This window comes from Crinia signifera, chromosome 4 (genome assembly GCF_055691185.1).
Source record: "Crinia signifera chromosome 4, ASM5569118v1, whole genome shotgun sequence".
Classification (NCBI taxonomy): Eukaryota; Metazoa; Chordata; class Amphibia; order Anura; family Myobatrachidae; genus Crinia; species Crinia signifera.
In genome coordinates this window covers 208,313,940-208,336,753 of record NC_139220.1, presented here as the reverse complement: position 1 = coordinate 208,336,753, position 22,814 = coordinate 208,313,940, and the positions used below count along the sequence as shown (strand labels likewise).

Sequence of the window (22,814 nt, the reverse complement as noted above, 5' to 3'; positions counted from 1 at the left end):
TTAAAAAGGATAAGAATGCTTTTATATAAATTGTGCATTCACTGGATTTATCCCATGGTATCAAATTTACGGTTTCATATGACTAATGCTGTGTACACACTTGTACAATCTGAATGAGATCCAGATAAGATTTTGACTATGTATACAATTTAGACTATCTGCATACATTTTAGACTATATAGTCTACGTAGCCAAGACTTTCTGCATGAGATCCGGATAAGATTTTGACTATGTATACAATTTAGACTATCTGCATACCTTTTAGACTATATAGTGCAGTTCTGCACTATATGGTCTATGTCAAAATCTCATCCAGATCTCATGCAGATTGTACAAGTGTGTACACAGCATTAGATAAAGAAGGGACATTTTTGTTCATAATTTGAAAACACATAACAGTTGGTTGCAGCTAAAGGGTCCCAGATCCCTGACCATTCATATTCCTGGTGACAATTACTGGCACCTTACACTAAAGGTGCTCAGATTTTCAATTACATCTCACATGTTTTACGGAGCTGCCATTTATTTACATTTAATAAATCTTGACATGGGGCATATTTACACTATGGTCAATTGATGGATTTAATGTATGTTATTTAGGTACTACTTATGGTTCCAGATTTATGAAGCCTGGTGAAGTGATAAAGTGGAAGGTGATATTGCAGCAGACAATCAGTTCCTATCCTTTTTCAGTCTGTAACTTGACAGTTAGGAGCTGATTGGCTGCTGTGTTATCACCTTCCATTTTGTTACTTCTCCTGGTTCTCCCAATATACGGTGTATTGTCTTTCTGCTGTTGTACTTGGTTTACAGGCGACTTTACCTTATGGATGGTCAGCATTGCTTTAATTCTGTCACGAGACACCATCTGCATACTGAAACTTGTTACGTAATTATTTATACTACTCCTCATTTTACAATTCTCCCTACACACTTGGACTGGGCTATGTGCAGTGCCTAGGGCAATAAGCAGCCCTCCAGCTGTTGATGAACTACGCATCCCAGCATGCCTTGCCCTATTTGATGATGCTGAAACTGATGCAAGGCATGCTGGGAGGTGTAGTTCATCAATACTTTCATTTGTTGTTATATATTATTGTTCAGGCTTAATTGATTACACAAAATACTGTTCATATGAATAAAAAGACAAAATGATCACTTTCCCTGCTGTCCCACAATCCCAATAAGAAATATACAGAAGATGTGCTACTCACCTTAAAACAATTCTCATCAGCCATCAGCTGTTCAGCCTTCCGCTGGTAGTTGGCCTCAGCCAAGCTGCGGGATGCTTGGGTACCCAGCAGCCCCCCTGTAGCATTACAGCTGCTCTCAGAGAGGTAGAGATCGGTCACCTGCACACAGATTTCATCGCTGACTATGTGCTGGAGCTAAGGGAGTCAAGAAGAATTGGTCTGAATAAGAAACAAATTAAACCAACACTTGATAAAGCCACATTTTCTAGTCACTCAGCTCACAGTTGTACTGGTCAATAGAGAACAGACATCTGATAAGAAATCCATGGTCAGTTTGTGAACTGTAGGTCTTGTCAGGCAAATGTGCCCTTTTATTAGAACATACTTTTGTCATTTAAAATCATGAATTATGTATACATACAGCTTCTAGTGTCTGGTCAGTATGTGAGACATTAATAAAGTAGACAACGAGAAGATTTCTGTCAAACACAGAATTGTAGCTACTGCCATACCTTTTTTGGTCACTGAACATTTTTTTTTTTTAAAGTTTCCGGAAAGACAGCTAGACTAATCAATAGTGGAGCATTTCTCTTTGCATGAGGCTTAACTACTAATGAGGGACAGTGCAAGAACTGCATATATGAGCCGCAGACAATTACTCATGGATTTCAATGCCAAAACAAAAAACTCCTCAGCAAGAGTATATATGAATAATAATTTGTTTCCTTTCAGCCCATGGTGGATGCTGTAAATATGGTATGATGAGGTCTAGAAGGACCCGGGCACCAAGGAGTTAACATGTAACCCCTTAAAACCTAAGGGGAAAAAAATAATAATAATTCTTGCATTGAATAATTACTGTCACTAGGTGGCACTGCTACTGAACACTTTCTTTGCTCCGTTTGCTATAAACAGTAGTATATTGTCAAAACTACAAAAATATGGGCAAATTGTTACTTTTCTACTTGATAAATATTAGACATTTTCCAATATTGCATATGGATGCCCATACTATTACTATATGTTATTAGAGGGCATACTGAGATATGCATTCAAAGTTTATAGTAAATAGAAATGTGTCAGTGTGAAAGATTGTTATGTACATCATTTTCTTAAATGCACAAAAGGGTCCACATAACAAAATACAAGTAGCTAGATCCAACAGTAACACTAATCAATGTAGATATCATAAGAAAAGTCTAAAAACTGGCATGGCATTCACCCACACACTCCTCGCCCCGAGAATACCGCTTCTACCTTTGATTTATCTTGGAAGGTATTACTGTATGTCAATCTTTGGCTGATTCCACCTTCCTAAAGTTTTGAAAGACATCAGGGTAGATCTGTTTTCTGGGAAGCAGAAGCATTAGTCTTCCACCCCCCAATATTAATAAAGTATCCCCAGATGATTCTACTGGTTTCATGAAGGTCTAATTCTATATTATTATCAGGATTTCCCCTCATCAACTAGCCCCTTTGTAAGCCATTTAGCATTGCCATCATCATTTATTGGAAAACTAGCTCTCCCTAGGTCCACAGACTGAGATAGAAGATCAATCCCCAACCCTGACGACTGGAGTTTAAGATCACAATCACCCAGTTCTAAAATGACAACTGGATAACACTTATCCATGTTATCGGCCCACAGCCATAAAAGCAGCAACTAGGCATAAGAGTAGGCAAGTTCCCACTACAATTTCAGAGGTTAGACTTGATGTCAAGCAGCCTCTGACTGAAGGCTAGGTTCTGTTATCAGTCCAAGAATATTTACAGCTAGGTTCCACAGGAAGTTTATCACTGGCACATTGGGATCTTTCCATTGCATTCAGTATGAAAGGAATGAAACTACCATAACCCACTTTTGGACAAAATACTTTAGCTAGGTTCGTGGCACTTAACATCCAACAAAAAGGATAGTGGGGGAGGAAAGAAAAGGTGGAAGGGAAAAGGGATAACCTTACAACAGCTACTCCATGGTATGTTGTAAATTGTTTTGAACATTATGTCACAATTTTAAACAAAGAATTATCTTAACGGCAGGTACCTGGTAAATCAAAAGAAAGCAATAGGTCAATAAAAAATAAAAAAATACATAAAAATTATATAACATTTCATTCCATGGAATGTACATATGGAAAGACCATTTGAAACCAGGAACCCAGCAGTGCTCCTCATTGCCACATTGGTCGAGAAGGCTTGCACCAATTGATATTCCAGCCGTTGTGAGGGCAGAAGCTCCACTGCCATCTGAATATGCCAAAAGGTTCCGGTGACTGGGTTAGGAGCAGGTGGTCATCCAAATAAGGAATGCTTGCGCTTCCCAGTCTAATGGAGTCCCTCTCAGCCAACGCTTGCCAACGTGGACATTCTGGCGAGCGCTGTTGAACGAGAGGGGCTCCATCTGTATATCCACTACACTTACACCTGTTGCTGGCACAAATATTGCGGAACTACCCACCTGTCTGACTATGCTTTGTACCAGCTTGTCCATAGTAAAGGCAATAAAGGCATGGATGGTGAACATCTCCCGCAAGGAGTCTTCATATTGGTTGGAGTCCATATTCCCGTCCAGCAGGTTACGAACCATATCTAGGAATGCTGGATAGTAATCTACAGCTTCAATGTCCACTGTAAAAGAGGAACTGCATTAATCTCACAGCGGCATAGAAAGAACAGCTTCTTCGTGATGAGCCTGTAGCGTACATTAATAGGACAACAAAATGTTAAACCAATATAGGGAGGGGGAAGACAACCATAACACATTGTGACAATATGAGCATGACCAACTCACTATCACAGGACAGAAACCACATCCCCCGTTCAGCCCAGAACCCTATACTTACTTGGCTCTTTGAGCCGCAGCTGGATGGCAGGACTGTCATTCTTATCCCTCTTCAGACCCAGCACCTCTCTTTCCCACTCTCTTTCTCGCATCTCCTCCTCAACTTGCTTTTCTGCTTGATTGTAAATGCGTAGGAGGCGTGAGCAGAGTACCTGGTGCAAGCGCAGGAAGATGTACCAGTTATTGTTAACGTAGAACATGTTGTACGCATCCTCGATGGCCCTAAACTTTTGCGCTGCAGTGTTTCCAAACATTAGCTTGGCTTTTGGTGGGCTGCTGCCACCACCTCCCCCCACACCATTGTGTTTCTTGGTAATCCCATCTTCTGTTTCAACAGTCTCCTCCTCTTCCTCTTCTTCAATGTCAGACAACTCCCCTCTCTGGGAGAAGAGCAAGTCTGGGATAAAATGGTAAACAATTTGTTTGATCTTGTACTTGTCCTCTTTTTGGATACCAGTCTGTCGCTTCACATGGTGAATAATAAGAGAAGCTGCATCCTCCAGTATCTGTCTGTCCTCATAGGTCAGTGTGAGGTGAGGGCCTGTGGGGACTCCAGAATTGTCTTCTGATGCTTGCTCTTGTCTCTGCAGAAAAGCAGACAGATACTATAAGAAACTGGTGGCCCTCACATATAAGGCTGTATAAAATGTACAATGCCACAAAACAGACATGTACATTTACTAAAGCTTCTACAAAATCAAAAGTGGTGACGTTGCAACTGATTGTCTATCATTTTTTAGGATGCAATAAAGAAATAAGACCTAAGCTAATTGGTTGCAATGGGAAAAATCCCCTCTCCATTTTTTAACAGCTTTAGTAAATGTACCCCTTAGAGACTACATTATGTACTCTAACTTCTAGACAGACCAATTTGTAGAATAGGGTACACTCACCTCATCATAAATGCTCTCAATTTCATTGAGCAGACTCTTTGAGCGAAGAATCTTTGTGTCAATCTGTTTATAGTTTATACCCTGGTGGTCTAGCGATTTCAGGTAGTACTTTTCATTCTGCTCTCGCCATATCTTATTGAAGCCTCGCTGAGCTTCCCTCCATTCTTCTTCCTTCATTTTCAACCTTAAAATTGGCAGATGGAAAATCATACGTTTCATATGAACTTGAGAACATGGGTCAAAAATTAAAGTGTTTAAAAACTTCCAGAGTAAGGTCTACTCTATGTCATGATATAAAAGTATTTCACAATATATGTAGATCATCATATTGGCAATCCCCCTGGTCACCAAAGCGTACACAGGATTGGTCTACATCAGGCATTCCCAACCATGGTCCTCAAGGCACACCAACAGTGCAGGTTTTGTAGATATCCAGGCTTCAGCACAGGTGACTTAATTAGTATCTGAGTGATTCTGATGGAACCATCTGTGCTGAAGCCTGGATATCAATAAATACTGCCCTGTTGGTGTGCCTTGAGGACCGTGGTTGGGAAAGCCTGGTCTACATGTTTGGAATCTGCTAAAGAGGGATTAGATGCCAATGTGCTACATCATTAACAAGCTTTGCATCCACAGCGGTAGCAATGCTATAAAATGCAAGATTAGAAGCATAAACTCACAATTTCTAAACACTAGAAAGATTAAAAAGAGTTGTAAAAACAAACAAAACCCCCCACTAACCTTTTCAACACAATTGGTACAGCAACAGCTGGGTTTTTCTTCAAGCCATCTATAATATCAGCGGCCTTGTCGGCATATATCCTTTGAAGAGCCTTCCGATGAATGACTTCTGAGGTTCCTCCTAAGGTGTTGTCCAAACGAAATTTGGCCTGGTCCTCTGCAGATAGCCGTGAAAGCTTCTTCTGAATAGACTCTAGCACACGGATAGTTGCTAGATTGGTCTCTAGCACAACATCCAGCTGAAGACATAAACCAAAAATACCCAACAGGTACCATGTTTAGTGCATTTATAGAAAATAAAAACCAAAATCCTCCCACATATACAGAACTTAAGGAAGTATGATGGGAGATTAAAAAAAAAATTGTTCACACACACCTCAAACCGCTCATCTTCACAACGATAAATGTGCTCTTCATATTGGGTCTTTTTAGAACTGACAAAGGTGGAGTCCTCTGACCATGATGGAAAAGAAACCCATGTATCATTCAAGACCTGTGGGTTGAGAAAAAAATAGCCAATGAACAATGCTATAATAGACTCCTTTAATAGACAATAATAAATAAAAAAACAGGTTTGGGCTATTCCTAGGGTTTCTGCGTATTGCAGGAGTTGCTATTAGAGATCCTTCCCTCCCACTCAAATTTCCTTTCTCCATTCAGGTGCCTTTAAGCTCCAATGCTGCTACACCAAAGAACCAGCTTGGGGCTTAGGATCACGGAAGGTTGATACAGGGTCTGATGGAGGCACTCTCTTCTTTGGAGAGTTATTTGGAATAAGTCTCATCATCTAAATGTAGTAGACGTTTTAGACGGTCTTTCAAACTTCAAAAAGATAACTATTCTAATTTTGACACCAAGGGAGTTAGGAGTGCGAGTTGAAACCGCAAACACTGAGGTTTTTGTATGCCCAAATAAAGGAAGCAGCGTGTGGTGGAATTTGTGATGGGCATCCGATAGCCACCAAATCTGGAAGACTGAAGAACGCAGAAAAATCATTACTACACTGGAAACTGACAGAATCAAACAGTGAGCAACAGAGACCTCCAAGACAGAGCACTGATGTCTGAAACTCTTAGCTGTCTACACAACTTCCCAAAGAGCTTCCTCAGTCTTTTGACAATAGCTGCAATGACTGAAACGTCATTGTTTGTAGTATTTTCAGTAGCCAGGGCACCAGAATGCTAACCAACTACTAGCCCTGGCCTTGTCTAAGTGTATCTTTATTGCTCATACGTTCCAAAATTACTTCTGGAGAAGAAAGCATGGAAACGTGAATGTCAGCTAGCTAGAAGTTTACCAATAATTCGAAAGCAATAGAGCAACCCCAGTATCTGCTAAAATCTTTCAGACATAGGTGGAGAATAAGAGATGCCTGCACAACCAGTAGAGTTCGAGACAACCAAATACAGTTTAAAAAGCGCTCTTCTTGGAAGACACCAAGGCCAATTCTGATAACATGAAAATCTGGAACATCCTCAAGTAAGATCAGGCAGAATTCAATGCCTCATAGAAGAAACAAGATTACTACGACAGGAATGCAAGTGAAAACTGTATTTACTGTAGGTAAAGAACACATTCCGTTGCTTAACATGGTATGGGACAAAAGCATGATCCTCCACTTGGAAAGCGAAGGTGGATCATAGGAGTCAATGAGACTATGAAGTCTGAGCTGGCTCAAAAACGAAGCATTGTAGATAAGCCTGGAGCTTGATTATAGGGCACACTAACGACAACTCAAATAAGGAAATTAAAAATGGTCTGGTCTAATAAGACATCTCTCTGATCTGAAGACTTGTAGGATAACTTGTTAGAGAATTAAACTGTTTGGGCCTTTTTTTTTTTTTTTTTTTAAAGGCCCAGTCGTCCTCCTTGCTTTCACACTGGAATGACACCTCAGTTAGACCTACCAAGATTAAAATGCAGCTGGAGTCCAACATCTGTCAACAGGCTACATAGGTGGATACAAATATGTTCAATAGAGGAGACTGGGTACTTGTTTCCTAGCACGGCGCCCATCGCATACCATAAGGCAATGTTACGCGATGGCAGCCGATGTTATACAATTTTAAATTGTATACCATTGCATTGTATGGCATATACAATGGTATACAATTTAAATGGGTGTTTTCAATGTTAAATGTGCCCCCTATAAGATAATTAATTGTATAAGCACCATAAGGGGTGCTTACAATGTTAAATGCATCCCCACATCACCCCCACTATCAACGGCAAACCGAAGCATGGCGAGTGTAGCGACCGCGTCCTCCAACCTTTTCAAACCCCCTCTATCCACGTCGGCTTGGAGTTGATTTTATATAGTGCGGCGAGCGCAGTGAGCCACCGAGCCCTGCGAGGGGACGCGGAATACATGTAAAGTAATACGCGTCCGCTCGCCACACTATATAAAATCAACTCCACGCCGACGTGGATAGTGGGGGTATGAAAAGGTCAGACACGTACCGCTGCGCTCGCCACGCTTAGTGTTGGCGGTGATAGTGGGGGTCCATTTAACATTGTAAGCACCAATTAGGGTGCTTAAACAATTAAAAATCGTATAGGGGCTTAAACAATTTAATGTAATTTTAGAAGCAATGTCATACAACTTAATATCGTGGGCGCCGTGCTAGGAGACCGGAGACTGTACCCAAAGATTAAACTGGCTACTTTGGCGATGGTGCACCTACTCAGAGTTAAAAAGAATTCCCATTAAGTGCAGACTGCAGGCTGTCTTTGGGCTAATTGAATAGCCCAAGGGAATCAATTAGCCCTAAGTGTATAACCACTGCTAATTAAATTTTCCCTCCACAATTTGACATGACAATGGGTTCCATGTTTATTCCTACAACTTATACCAAAATACATTGCTTCCGTTTCAGTATTCCTACAGCCATTTTATGTCATGACTTTATATTAAGAAGATTAAACACCCCCTATACTTACTGCACTGGAGGTAAAAGTATAACGAGGAAAAAAAAAAAATCCTGATATAAGGGCATGACAAGGATTAGACCGCAGGTGTCCAAAAACTTTGATTAGTTACTGGCTGCTAAAACAGTAAAGCTTTTGGGTTTAGAATTAACACCCACTACAATAGCCCCTAGTATTAAGCGGAATACTAAATGTATACTCTTAAGAAAAATGTACATTAACCATAAAAGTTTGACTAAAAGGTCAGCTGTCCATCAGGGACGATTATGTGTTTCTATAGGAGAATTTCAAACTATGAAGTACAGCAACTGTATTGCACGTAGTAGTATTATCGTTTCAATTTGAAAAGCGACCGTTTCGTTAATAAACTCTATAGTTTACACTTTGTCACAGCTTCTTCTCACCTCTTTGCAGAGTGGGGTTCTTCCTGTACACTTGGGCTGCTGGAAACTTTTGGGTAGTGCTCGGTAACTGGATCCCAAACGTTTGCATGAAGCATAATCAATTTCCATAGCAATGCCTTCCGTATTCCGCTCTTTTGGGAAACTTTCCATGTGCGAAGACTCTTTGTAACCCAAGAAGTTTTTAAACCAGGTAAAAAGCTCTGGAAACTTTCTGTTTATGAAAAAGTACAGAAAAAGGGTTGTAATTAAAATTTAATTTTGGAGGCTAAGGGGGATTTTCAATCTCTGCCAATATTTCTGAGAGTGAAAATATCAGCAGTTCAGTATTCAATCTCAGCCGGGACTTGCTACAGACCTGCCTCCCTATGGAGGAGAGTCTGTATGGTCAGAAATGGCCGTTGATTGTTGAATCTGCTGCCTTTTTTCGACAAAATGGACGCATTTTCGCCAATCCACAGGCATTCTGTCACCCGGAACAATGAATTCCGGCTGTCGGGTTACGGTCATAAAAACCGAAAACGGCCTGGTATTCCAACTGTCGGGATGTTCAAACAGTCAAAATCCAGTATTGAATACCCCCCTAAATGAAGTCTGACAAACATTAGACACTTACGCAAGAAAAGGAGAAACCAACTGAACAAGTTCTGGCCGGGATATGACCTCCTGATTAAAGATCACTAAACATCGCAGGAAATTGTCATATGCTTCTGCACTTCTCAGTGCTTTGCGGACCTATGGAAAGCAAATACAAAAAAATAAATAGTTAATTCAACAGAGAAGGGAACACATGCATAACTAAAGCTTTATTATTCAGAGCTGTCTGTAGCTATAATAGGTGGAATGCCACCAAATTAGGCAAGTATACAATTAAAAGCACAAGGGTAGGAGGATTCCGAGAAAAAAAAAAAAAAAACAGTCTTCCAGTCTATTGCACCCCTGCAAGTGCCCAAAAACACCACAGAGTTCCATGCTACTTGGAACTACTTGTGTTTTCCCTATACTGAAAAGATGCAGTATAAGAATGCTACAGGAAATAAACAGTGAGGAGAGCAGCCATGCTTTAATATGTAAACATCACACAATAAGGGGAGGGGGCGTGTTAGGAGGTGTAGTGTAATACCCACCCAAACATGACACAACCAAGCTATAGAGACAGAATTACTCTTTATAGAGTGAGAATTGACCCCTCTGACCAAAGGCTTTCAACAAAACTGCATTCTAAAAAGCAAACCCTAAGGAATCTTAATATGCCATTAAAATATGGAAAGCTGTACACTTATTTCGCAGAACATTTTTAAATTAAGTACATAAAGCCTCACCTTATCAAAGAACTGAGACTCTGCGCCAGCACCATGTTTGTTTGCATCAGCCAAGGATTGATCCTTCGGGATGAGTATCTTGGGTTTCTTCTACATGACAGAATGCAAAAAGGAAAAAAATAAAATATAAAAAAAAGTCACTGCTCTGAAGCAGAATCTACTTTTACGCTGTCAATTATAGTTACCTATTCAAAAAAAAAAAAAAAAAAATCAGAATCCTATTCTTGTGTAAACCCAGTTTAGCTGGATCAAAAAAATCATTAAATCCCAGCAAGGTATGTATTTGGATTTAAAAGTAACAAGTTAAACGCGACTACTTAAAAGTAGGCTGAAATATGATAACAGATTGCACATATTCAAATATTTTTAATGGCTTTACCACTATTTCGCTAAGAAACTAGTTTTCACCAGACTATTTTAAAGTAGTCCCTTTGTATCTGTGTAACATAAAAAGGAATGCATGCTCACCTTAACAGGTGGTGTGGCCCCAGGTCCTGAGTGCCGACGGATTTGACAACCATTCTGACTGGGTCTCTGCTGCTTATTATTTAGCTGAGGTTTTTTCACAGTGCCTCCGTGGTCATTCCTCACAGACTCAACCTTTTCTGCTGTGGTTTTGCTTAAAAGCTAGATGGAAACAAGAGGATAATGAACTGTTCATAAATGTTGGCCAATTTTTACTTTCAAATTCATATAAAAAAAAAAAAAAGAAAAAGAAAAATCTATCCTCCCCAATTGCAAAAGTTGATGAATTTTATTACTGTAAGAAATGAATGAGAGACGTAGCATCCTGACTAGACTACATGTTTGATCTAATTGATAAAAACTGAATGGGCTCTAAGTTTCAGTTGTGTGCTGTTGCCAAAGTGAATGAGTATACTGAAAATGTATTTTCCAATGAAAAAATAAAAAATAAATATAAATATAAATATAAATATAAATATAAATATAAATATAAATATAAATATAAATATATATATATATATATATATATATATATATATATATATAGCAGTGTGGGTGGGCGTCACTCGTGTCAATCTCAAATAAAGTACTGACTCAAAGAGTACAGATAATATTTATTATCTGTACTCTTTGAGTCAGTACTTTATTTGAGATTGACACGAGTGACGCCCACCCACACTGCTGTATTTTGGTTAACCAACCGGGGAAGGCACTGTGCATGCTGTTTATACGTTTATTGGAGTGCCGACCAACACCATATTGCTATATATATATATATATATATATATATATATATATATATATATATATATATATATATATATATATATATATATATATATATATATATATATATATATATATATATATATATATAGTATTTAAAACAAATTGCTTAGGACATGTTTAGAAACGTAAGTAGGTAACAGTTGAGAAGGCAAGGACATCACTTGTTAATGGGCACTTTGTAAAGGAAGATGTCGCTGGTACTGTAATCAAAGCCTACCAGCTTACAGAGACAAATCATGCAGAATTGGAGACATCTTACCACAGAGCTGTTGGCATCAGGCAGGAATTGTCCAAATTCTGACAAAAGATCTTCCTGGTTCTTAAAGAGCCGAGCAACTTGGGCATACACCTCCTGCTCTGTCAAGGCTGGGGTGTAGTTTCCCCCGGCTTCCTTAGCATTACGCTGTTCCTTCTAGGAAAACAAAAAATCACAGACCAATTATAGTCAAAATGTAACTATTTCACTAAACAAAATTAAACAAAAATGTCCACAAGTCAAATAAAACTGTAAATGAACAAGATTTCTACTGTTAACACTCACACTAGTTTGTTTAATTATGGCCCCTGAAATGACTATGTGAATGGTTTGAGTACAAGCACATTATAGAAGTACTAAACAGGCCATGTGTTCTGATTTTAAAATATGCACAGGTGTGTTAATTATTTCCCTGGGTGAGTAACTATAGAATTTGTGTCCACATATAGAAATCCTGAAAACATAACCTGCTGGGGGTAGTTGAGAACCACTGGTATGGCCTATAATCTTTTGACCAGTACTGGTTTACTGAAATAAACTAGAATGTAAAGTAAGAAGTTTTCAGGTGGAAAGGAATGGTCCTTTAAATACAAATTTCTGAATACTAATCAGTATATACCTAAGCCTGCTGCGTCACTCCATGTTTCCTTCAGAAGTCATTTATAGGCTGGGCTTATTTCTGCTGATACTACACTACAATAGTCAATCAAAAGATATAAAGATATCAATTTTAAGTCGGGCCTTCCGTCTCCAATAAAATGTAAAGGAAATAAATACATCTGTACTCTGTACACTACTTCACCATTAGCCTCCACACCTAATAACGGACAAAAGGGAGCACACAGGGTAAGAGGTCTCAGACTGAATGGTCACCTTGACATTTGGGAGACAGAGACTCGATAAGCCGTAATTGTCTGGGTCACTGAATTTTGAAGCGTCATGGATCATACGCATCTTCCGTGACCAGTGTGTGCTTGAAGAGAGCTTTTTTGCTGTCTGCATAGTGAAAGAGATTGGTCACAGATTTATTTTGTGACAAAGCTTTATACCCAACAGGTGAGCAGGACCAAAGGAAGGTGCATTTCTACTCCACTAATATATACACCAGAAAGTTGTGCACACCACTGGTGGTCCCACCTTTAAGCCTTTACTACCTGTGACATTAAACAAAACAGATGTGCATGATTTTGAATAGAATTCTTTGTCATCAACAGGATAATTACACTCATAACCTTCAAAATGATATACATCCAACACCACTCATGTGACCGGTGAGAATATTTATCTGCTATCCAGCCACCTCTCTGTGCGATTAATAGTTCAGGGCACACAAACTGACCTGGTAAGTGTGCAGGATCTCCAAAAAGGCCTTGTAAATGTCTGGCTGGCCCTGGAAACGATTCTTTATTTTATTCACATAATTGATGGCATGATTAAACTCAACAGGCTGGTTATTTTGCATGGTAGGAGTTGCAGCCGTCGCTGTAGGGGTGGTATGTGCTAGCGGTCCTGGTGTGTGTGGCTGTGCTGGTGGGGAGCGGGGAGACGGGTACTGAATTGGTGTGCTCGGTTGGTTTGTTGGCGTATGTGCCTGTGAAGGCACCGGCTGGAAACAAAACAAAGAAAGAAGAAAAAAAAAAAAAATTAAAAACTTGACCTAGGTCAAATATTGCACATGAAATATGACAAATCAGGAAAGCGCAAGCACAAAATTCCTATAACAAAAATGCATTACCTTACAACAAAATTAACTTGTGAACACTAATAAAAGGAAGACCTAGAATAGCAATACAATATATTGAGAATGTAGAAAAAAAATGTATTAGAACACATTCTGCAGATTTGTAAAGCTATGGAGAAATGGAGAATGAAACCATAAAAGGTTACTTCTGGTCTGGGAGTGGCATACATTTAACAGCATGGACCAAAGGATCATTTCAGCATCTTATGCAGACTAATTGCAGTTCTATGAACTCCTCAAATAAGCAGTCAGACAAATATATTAGAGGGCTAATACAGCTATACATACTCACATAAAATTACTATTTATCATTTGACAACTATCTCTTACCTTACTAATCTTTGCTGGGGCTGGAGGAGGGGTTGGGTGGACTGGTGGAGGGGCTGGTTGGGTGGACGGTTGAGAAGGCGGAGGAACCGGTGGTACTGGGGGCTGTAGTCCGTGGGTTGTGATTTGGTGAACCTGTCCAGGTGTTGTGACATTTACTAGGTCATTTGTTTGCACCTCTATTTTATATCCAGGGGGTAAAAAGGTATTAAAACCCATGATTAGATCCGGATGGCCTTTGAAAAGCTGGGAAACCCGACTGATGACTCCTGGAGTATCAATACTATGAGTACAAAGTATAAAAAAGAAAGAACAACAGTATGGATCATGAAAAATATTTTGTGGTTAACAAAAAAAAAAAAAAAATAATAATAATAATAATCTACCCCAACAAACTTTCGGGTTACATAATAGTTTGATTTTAATCATTAAAACAGATAAAGTAATCACAGTAAAACTACTAAAAGTGATCATACTAAGGGAAGTATCCAATTAGTGTAAAGAAACTGCCGTTTGGGCAATTCTATGAGGAATCCCCCACAGTGAAACGCGTGTCTCCCAGCTGCAGACCCATTATCGCACAAAAACAAGGCTGCTTTCAGGGATTTGGTTTTGCCTGCCTGAGGCAGGTGAAACAAAATCCCTGATAAAGGTGCGTTTTTTTGGATGCGATGCGCACATCACACTTCACAGAAAGTCTGTGCTGTCCGTGCTACTAGTACTAGATTGCATCATACCAAGTGGTGGTGTTTGGACACAGGAGAGCACACACCTCTAGGAGCCAGAAATGTCTTTATCCATTTATTATAGACCACATCCATACTCCTGTGTTCTTCAAGGAGATCGCATTTTGGATATTGGAGACTATCCCTGATTATATTATAAGGGGACTACACTTCAACATTAAAAAAATTCACCACCGATTTTGAGCTAATTATCTCACCTAACGATTATTAGGTATTTAAATACCCGAACCATTCTAATAGAAGTTCTACTAATCCCAAATCGGGCACTGCCCATTGCCCGAAGATTTTTGTTCATATTAAAGATAACTGAGTTTACGCCAAGGAGATCGCATATTGGAAATTGGAGTTTATCCCTGATTATATTATAAGGGGACCACACTTCAATACTTAAAAACCTATGATCGATTTAGAGCTAATTATCTCAATTAACGGTATTTTAATACCCGAATTTTCAAATAGAAGTTTTACAAATCCCATATCAGGCACCGCTTATTGCACAAAGATCATTTTTTCAAACTAAAGATATTTGGGTTCAATTCCACTACAGCCAAAAAGCTTGAACTTATACTACTAATCAACAAATGTATTGGTATTAAAGGACTTAATAAGTAAACTATTTGAGTCTATAACCGGACCATCTACCACTACAATTGTACAAAACTGTTGATTAGAGACCTAAGAAGATCTACTACAATACTATTTTCACCCCTGATGAAGTCTCATAAAGAGACGAAACGCGTTGGGTAACCATTGACCACTATTGTGATCCATAAACCAAGGAATACACCTGTATTAGAAAAACCTTCTATAAGATATTATGAGGTTTTTGTTTTAAATGTTTTAAATAAATGTTTTCTACTTTAAAATTGTTTATGGTCCATCTGATATTGTAAAGGAAAGACAGGAAATATCCTGACTAATATACAGGGCGCTATATAACACTTTTGGTTTGAATATTGGCTTTTCGATCTCTCTAGTAGGGGATCAAGTGTTATCAAGCGACCGACACGGCATAGCGCAAATTCTGGAGATAGAGATATATATATATATATGCATAATTTTGCCCTTTAAAATTAAAGTGTGCCTTCCTGACTGAAAAATGTGCCCTCACGATTGAAAAATGTGCCCTCCCCGTGGTCAGCACCCTGCCCTAAAAAAATTTCTAGAGTGAACACTATGGTCTGCTTTTTTTAGACTAGATTCAATGCAATCTAGTACTAAAAAGCACAGTGTTCATCGCTCCGCACCTTTTAGTCATGTATCACAACAGCTTTTTAGGGACAATAGGATAGGCCTGGGCAATTCAGTTACCCACAGTAAATTAAATTACTGTAGGCAATAGGATACTTACTTAAAAACATTGCTCTGAATACAAAATAGCTAAAAATGCCCACAACTTAGGTTGTGTTTAATAGAATACATACACATTCTATAAGAAAAATTATAATCCACACACATTATATATACATTCATAGACCACTCTATTGCGCTGGAATATAGTTTTTATTAGCTTTATTTGTACTCTCATGTACACTGCATGTAAACTATCAGTTGCTTACATCACAGCCCAACGTGCTTCCCACAGGGCAGAAGAAATAAAAGCATCTGCATTAACTATGCTAAAGATCAGGGTCACCAGGGAGAACTTGTGGGTCTGTCCCCAATTACCTTTGAGATTTGAACTCCTTCATAATGTCAAGGAAATCATTGTACACCTGGGGTTGGCTGCCAAATTGCAGCTTTACCTGATCCAGGTAAGAAAGTGCATCTTCCACCTGAAGGGAGCACAAAGACAAATACTCAGATATGTTAAAATGACAACACAAACCAGGAACATACACGGTCTAATGTAAAAAAATGTAATTCAAATAATAAAAAAAAAAAAGTGTTTAAAACCCTTGTAAAGGTAGAAGTGTATCATTCAATTTACCTTTAATCTCTGGAATTGTTGGCCCTGGGCAGGTGCAGCAGGTGAAGTTGAATGTGCATGACTTTGCACACTAGGAGCACCGTGGCTTGGCACAGGGGTGCTGTGATGGTGAGCCCCATGTACTGCAGCAAGAGCCGCTTGCCCATGACTGCCAGAGCTTTGAGGCACGGCTGACACCTAACAGGAAAGTAAGCAGCTTTTTAATGACATACCGTCTGCAACTTGAATCATATGTTCCACATTGCAATAAGTCAATAAATGTCTCCAATACAACCCAACATATATGAGAGAGAGAGAGAGAGAGAGAGAGAGAGAGAGAGAGAGAGAGAGAGAGAGAGAGAGAGAGAGAGAGAGAGAGAGAGAGAGAGAGAGAGAGAGAGAGAGAGAGAGAGAGAGAGACTACGCATTTCTACACTTACATGTCTACAGAATGTTTATACTTCGTTTGGTTAGTATATAAACTAAAAAAAACACAACAGCTTTATCAAATGAGGGGGTCCATTTTAGTGTTCCTTCTAGGAACCGGGGTGGGCAGGGCGCCATAAGGGGGGTGGATCGGGCACCCCTAAGTCACTTTTGTGGGCGGTCCTGGGCCACCAACAGCACAAAAGAGGCGTGGCCGCAAACACACAAAAGGGGTGGGCCCAGCAGGCCCGGCCCCTCCAAAGGCTATGCACTGCCGGGCATCGCCAACTACGGTGGCGCTGGGCTTCCCCGGCCACACGGGCGGGGTTGGAGGCATGCTCTTTTAGCGGGGTGCTGCTAGAGGGGCAGGGCGCAATTTGCCCTTAAAAATTCTGCAGGGCGCAGCGCCCCGCTAAAACAGCCTAACGGGAACACTACATTTGATAATGCTCCTGTTGCCTGCAGGGTAAAACCAGCAGTCCTATGGGCTAATCTCAACATTCAAAACAATACAGCTCATCAATGCATAAGAGAATGTTCATAGAGGAGCACCAATTCCCTATGTATTCAGAACAATAACCATTAACTGTACAAAGACCAGAGGCAATATCATCCCTTTTAGGCTTCCGTAAAATAGTGCAATATCACGCACTTACCCTGTACAGATGTGGATCTACATAAAGTTTAAAATCATTTCAGTAAAATAGTCACTTATGTAAAAATCGACAAAGCCCTAAAAACTACACAATATTGTACAATCTCAAGATATGCTTATAGCACTAATCAGATACACAGCACTACTAATTAATAACCTCCTAAAAAGAAACCGTGAAACACATAATAAAAAGCAGATATAAAAAAAAAGTGAGCATGAAGTGCCAGAAAGCCAGCACCACAGATAACGATTCATCGGGGAAATTCACTACTTCTATTAACCTTATAACGCCTACTCCTGCATCAACCCCACTGTAGTGTAATGTCCCCCAGATCAGATGCATGAGGATGTAACACTTCACCAAGGTTTCCATTCATAGAGCTAAATTTATCCCATGATACATGGCGGATGATGGGGAACACAACTACTTCATTCAACTGTTGCTAAACTTCATAACTTCAATGTTATCAACATGGGAGATAGCTTTGCATAATTGAATAATCACAATTTGCTCAAATAATTCATGTGGTTCAATCAAATATTATTAGACAAGTTCTTACAAAGTTATATGGGCACACACAGTAAATAATCAATTACCTGATATCCAGGGGTTACCGAGTACTGGATGCCCGCTGCGGGCTGCATGGCATCAGACTGTGGTTCATATGCAGGAGGTGCTGGGGCAAGTACACGGTGTTGATGGGTGAATGTTTCAGTGATTCTGCGAGGCTGGGGATAGGCCGCTACCTCTGGTTCATCCAGTCGGCGCTTCATCCTAAAAACATAGTCAGGCGCCAGTGATGTACCTAAGGATAAGTATGAGAGGTTAAGAACTAGAAAGCTGTAGTTCAATAAGTAGCACAGAAAAAAGCAATACACTTTCACACATTGAAATGCATGGTGATTTTTTTTAGAGAACACAATACTTGGGTGCACAAGTAAGCAAGGTTCGGAATTTCTGGAATATTGCACACACACACACAAAAAAAGTTACTTGTTAGGGGATATTTTCTTGCAAACACTAGTAAGTGTGGCTATGTACTGCCATACCTGCTGCCTTATTGTTTGCAACCCCATGAGGACTGGTCCAAGGCCAAGCCAAGAGCGGGGTGCAGTTCCTTACTGCTATACCAAGTCACAACGGAAAATGCCCCCCCCCCCCCCAACATGTGGGGTGAGTTAAGGGAACATTCACTCTGCAAAAACACGTAGCTGCCAAGATAAAACCCTTAAATATTTGGCATATAGATTCTTCTCATTAGATGGAATAATATGAAAAGTGCTAGTGGCCCACACAAGTGTACTGCAGATGAATTAGAAAGATGCAATGATTTTTTTTTCCACTACATCAATTTAAAGTAACTAAAATCACCAATGTCAAGTGGTTTATTTTTCTCTCTCAAATTAGTTCTTGGTTCCAATCTGCACATGTATGCGCAAACCTGCTAGCACAACACAGTTAATAATGCTCCTAATACAGTTGAAACTCTTCATCAGCCACTACAATTACTTTCTCTTTTTTGGGAGGTGTTTTAGGGGAATCAATTCATACCAGATTTTAAAATAAAAAAATATATATAAAAAAAAAGATGTAATGGATTTCCAATCATTTGTCAAAAAAATAAAAAAACAAACAAACAAAAAAAACGTATCAATGTTTGGCTACTACAATTTAAGAAGTGCTAGTAACAAATTATTATGTGGCTTGAGTTCATTTCTTTAAGCTAAAGAGTAAAATTAGTGTTTTACCCATTATAAAGTATAGCATTTATAGAAAACGCCAATAATTCTACTGTTTTTACATAGCATTTTCAAAACAGGATGCAAATGGTAATTGTTTCAAACTCTAAAATGTGTCCACACTAGAACAATTTTTTTGGGCGATCAGCCAATTTTCAGAAATCAGAAGATGCGCGCTCCCGTGGATCTTTTGCTAAATCTTCTGACCTTAAGGCCCCCCAAACACTAGAACGATTTTTTGTCCGATTGTCTGATTTCCGACCGATCGTCCAATTTTTTTTACCGATAATCGGCAATAACCGGGTGAATTTTGCCAATTATCGATAAAAAAAAGGCAGATATATCGGTCAGAAATCTGACAATCGGACAAATAAATCGCTCTACTGTGTGGGGGCCTTTACATGCTGCATGAAAGATCAGAACATTTAGAAAAAGATAAACAGGAACGCACATGAGATCTTAAAATAAATCATTGGTGAAAATGTGCGCTTGCCTGAAATCTTTTGTTAAGGATGGACAAAAGATTTCAAGGCAAATTTATGTGCACATCTTAAAGATCGCTGATATTTCTAGTGTGTGGGCACCTTAAGTACCAGCAAAGCAATAACACTTCCCCCTCAGTAGTACTAAGTGGTATCTAACCTCCAGCAAGAGGTTTAGAAAAGTGTTAGAAGATGCAGTTAGCCAGTAGATACATAAACCTCTTACCTCTATATATCTGTTACTACCCAGTTTGTTTTATCACTGTTTCCAATGGTAAATATGCTGAGCTATATGAGAAGTTTTGGTACTCTTTACCTAGAACGGCGCCCACGATTGAAATCGCGGGATCGCGGGTAAAATCGCGGCAATCGCGGTAATCGCGGGTAAATCGCGGGTACATCAAAATCGGGTACCCGCGATTACCGCGATTTTCCCATAGGGAACAATGTTAAAAAGGCAGATTGACCGCGATTTTAGCGTTAAATGCCTCAATGCCCGCGATTTTTACATAGGAAACAATGTTAAATGGTCCACAGAGCCCTAATAGTCCCCCTGAATTGTTAAATGGCCCCCACAATTTTTAACGCCACCCCACGATCAACGTGAACCCGAAGCGTGGCGAGCGCAGCGAGCCCGCGAGGGGCGGCGGTACGCGTCCTACGACCTTTTCATGCCCTACTATCCACGTCGGCGTGGAGTTGAGAATAGAATAGTGTGGCGAGCGCAGCGAGCCACCGAGCCCGAAGCGTGGCGAGCGCAGCGAGCCCCGCGAGGGGACGCGGATACCTTCACAGGTAAACGCGTCCCTTCGCGGGCTTCACAGGTGTCCGCGTCGCCACGGACACCTGTGAAGCCCGCGAGGGGACGCGTTTACCTGTGAAGGTATCCGCGTGCGCTCGCCACGCTTCGGGCTCGGTGGCTCGCTGCGCTCGCCACACTATTCTATTCTCAACTCCACGCCGACGTGGATAGTAGGGCATGAAAAGGTCGTAGGACGCGTACCGCCGCCCCTCGCGGGGCTCGCTGCGCTCGCCACGCTTCGGGTTCACGTTGATCGTGGGGTGGCGTTAAAAATTTTGGGGGCCATTTAAGACTTCAGGGGGACTATTTGGGCTCTGTGGCCCATTTAACATTGTTTCCTATGTCAAAATCGCGGTCATTGAGGCATTTAACGGTAAAATCGCGGTCAATCTGCCTTTTAACATTGTTCCCTATGGGAAATCGCGGGCATCGCGTCGCGGGCATCGCGGGTACATTTATGGCCGGCCGCGACGCGATTTTTCAGGTTTAACATGGTTTTCAATGGGAAAATCGCGGGCATCGCGTCGGTCGCGTCGCGGGTAGCCATAAATGTACCCGCGATGCCCGCGACGGGCGCCGTTCTAGGTAAAGAGTACCGAAGTTTTAAATAAATAAAATAGATAAATGAGTAACGTTGGTCATACACATAGGATTTTGCCCTATAATTCCATGATATTTTATACAGCAGTAGCACATGTCCTATGAGTCTTATTTCCTTGTCTGTTTAATACTGGTCTCTAAAGCTGGGCATACACTAGGCCAGTGGTTCCCAACCCTGGTCCTCAAGTACCCCCAACAGGGCACATTTTCCAGGTCTCCACACAGAATCACATGCAAAATAATTAGCCCCACCTGTGGGCACCTGCTGGGTGACCTGGAAACCGTGCACTGTTGGGGGTACTTGAGGACCAGGGTTGGGAACCACTGCACTAGGCGACTTCTCCCCCAGGAGAATTCACCCAAGATCGGAAATTGATCTGTCCGGGACCTTCTTGGGCGGCAGAACATTATGTAGTGTTCCCTCTAAGCTTCTTTTGCAGGGTGTCGCATCCTGCTAGTTTTTAAAACCTCAAAATGCACCCTGCCCTTTTTGTGTGTGGCACATGCCGCTGAGAACTTCTGGTGTGTGGTATAATGTGTAAGAGGAGTTACAGTGTGTGCAACAATGTATTACACAATGTAATGTCATTACGCCTATGTAATAGGCACAGCAGCATATGACAATGTTTAATGGACGTAATCCTAGTGCAGTGTGATATATATATATATATATATATATATATATATATATATATATATATATATATATATATATAGCAAAAGAAGAAATCCGGCACTCCACCAAAGTATAAGCTGTACTTGCTCCGGTGCCTTCCCAGGTACTAGGACCCAATGTAGAAGAATGGCAATAAGGCGTCACTCGGAGACTGCGTGAAGGTTCAAAGCTTTATTGTGGTGACCGACACCAGTGTTTCGAGCTTTACGCTCGTCCTTGAGGACGTACCCTGAGGACGAGCGTAAAGCTCGAAACACTGGTGTCGGTCACCACAATAAAGCTTTGAACCTTCACGCAGTCTCCGAGTGACGCCTTATTGCTATAATATATATGTATATATATACACACATATATATACACATACATACATACATACGCAGTATGTTGTAGTGCACAAAATATAGCTCCATGGTATACAAGTCATGGGCTTAGTACACACCACAACAATATATGGAGAGCATATCGGCAGGTGTATATATTTTTTTACTTCTATACCCAATAGGTCTGAACCACGACAATCATAGACCTATTGTGTCTGCCTGCAGCACAGACACAAATATATTGTTCTATCTAGCCATGTGTACTGGAGAACCGGCAGTACACAAGCTGAGGAGACGTAGGCCACAGCCGAGAAGGCAAACCTCAGACACCAATTGGTATGTGGGTATGCTTAACTAATGGCTCACTCAGTCTGCGGATGTATCCGTGTAGTGTGTACCCAGCTATAGACTTGCAATGCTCGAAAAATAAGAACATAGAACACAAACTATAGGTCATTGCAATTTTGGGTGAGTAAATAGTGGGGTTGATGCAAAGGTGCCCATACGCCAGACACAAATCACGGCAATTCCCTGTTCTGCTGACACAGTGTGTTTGGTGA

At 40.4% G+C, this 22,814-nt stretch overlaps 1 protein-coding gene across 6 annotated transcripts in view; it reads right to left on the bottom strand.

The window, feature by feature from the left end:
* Positions 1-22,814, bottom strand: part of SIN3A (SIN3 transcription regulator family member A) — a 55,508-nt gene that overhangs the window by 15,786 nt on the left and 16,908 nt on the right. For 5 of the 6 annotated variants that reach the window (XM_083183631.1, XM_083183636.1, XM_083183637.1 and 2 more), the window contains exons 2-18: positions 18,232-18,440; positions 16,575-16,751; positions 16,313-16,419; positions 13,902-14,181; positions 13,170-13,436; positions 12,704-12,826; positions 11,834-11,986; positions 10,789-10,947; positions 10,321-10,410; positions 9,615-9,733; positions 9,002-9,212; positions 6,046-6,162; positions 5,670-5,908; positions 4,929-5,112; positions 4,037-4,619; positions 3,652-3,821; positions 1,215-1,388 (exon numbers count right to left, since the gene is read on the bottom strand). In XM_083183631.1, the coding sequence (XP_083039757.1) occupies positions 1,215-1,388; positions 3,652-3,821; positions 4,037-4,619; positions 4,929-5,112; positions 5,670-5,908; positions 6,046-6,162; positions 9,002-9,212; positions 9,615-9,733; positions 10,321-10,410; positions 10,789-10,947; positions 11,834-11,986; positions 12,704-12,826; positions 13,170-13,436; positions 13,902-14,181; positions 16,313-16,419; positions 16,575-16,751; positions 18,232-18,408 (3,330 nt within the window). In that variant the 5' untranslated portion in view covers positions 18,409-18,440. The remainder of the gene's footprint in view (positions 1-1,214; positions 1,389-3,651; positions 3,822-4,036; positions 4,620-4,928; positions 5,113-5,669; positions 5,909-6,045; positions 6,163-9,001; positions 9,213-9,614; positions 9,734-10,320; positions 10,411-10,788; positions 10,948-11,833; positions 11,987-12,703; positions 12,827-13,169; positions 13,437-13,901; positions 14,182-16,312; positions 16,420-16,574; positions 16,752-18,231; positions 18,441-22,814) is intronic. The other variant, XM_083183635.1, reaches the window with a different exon arrangement.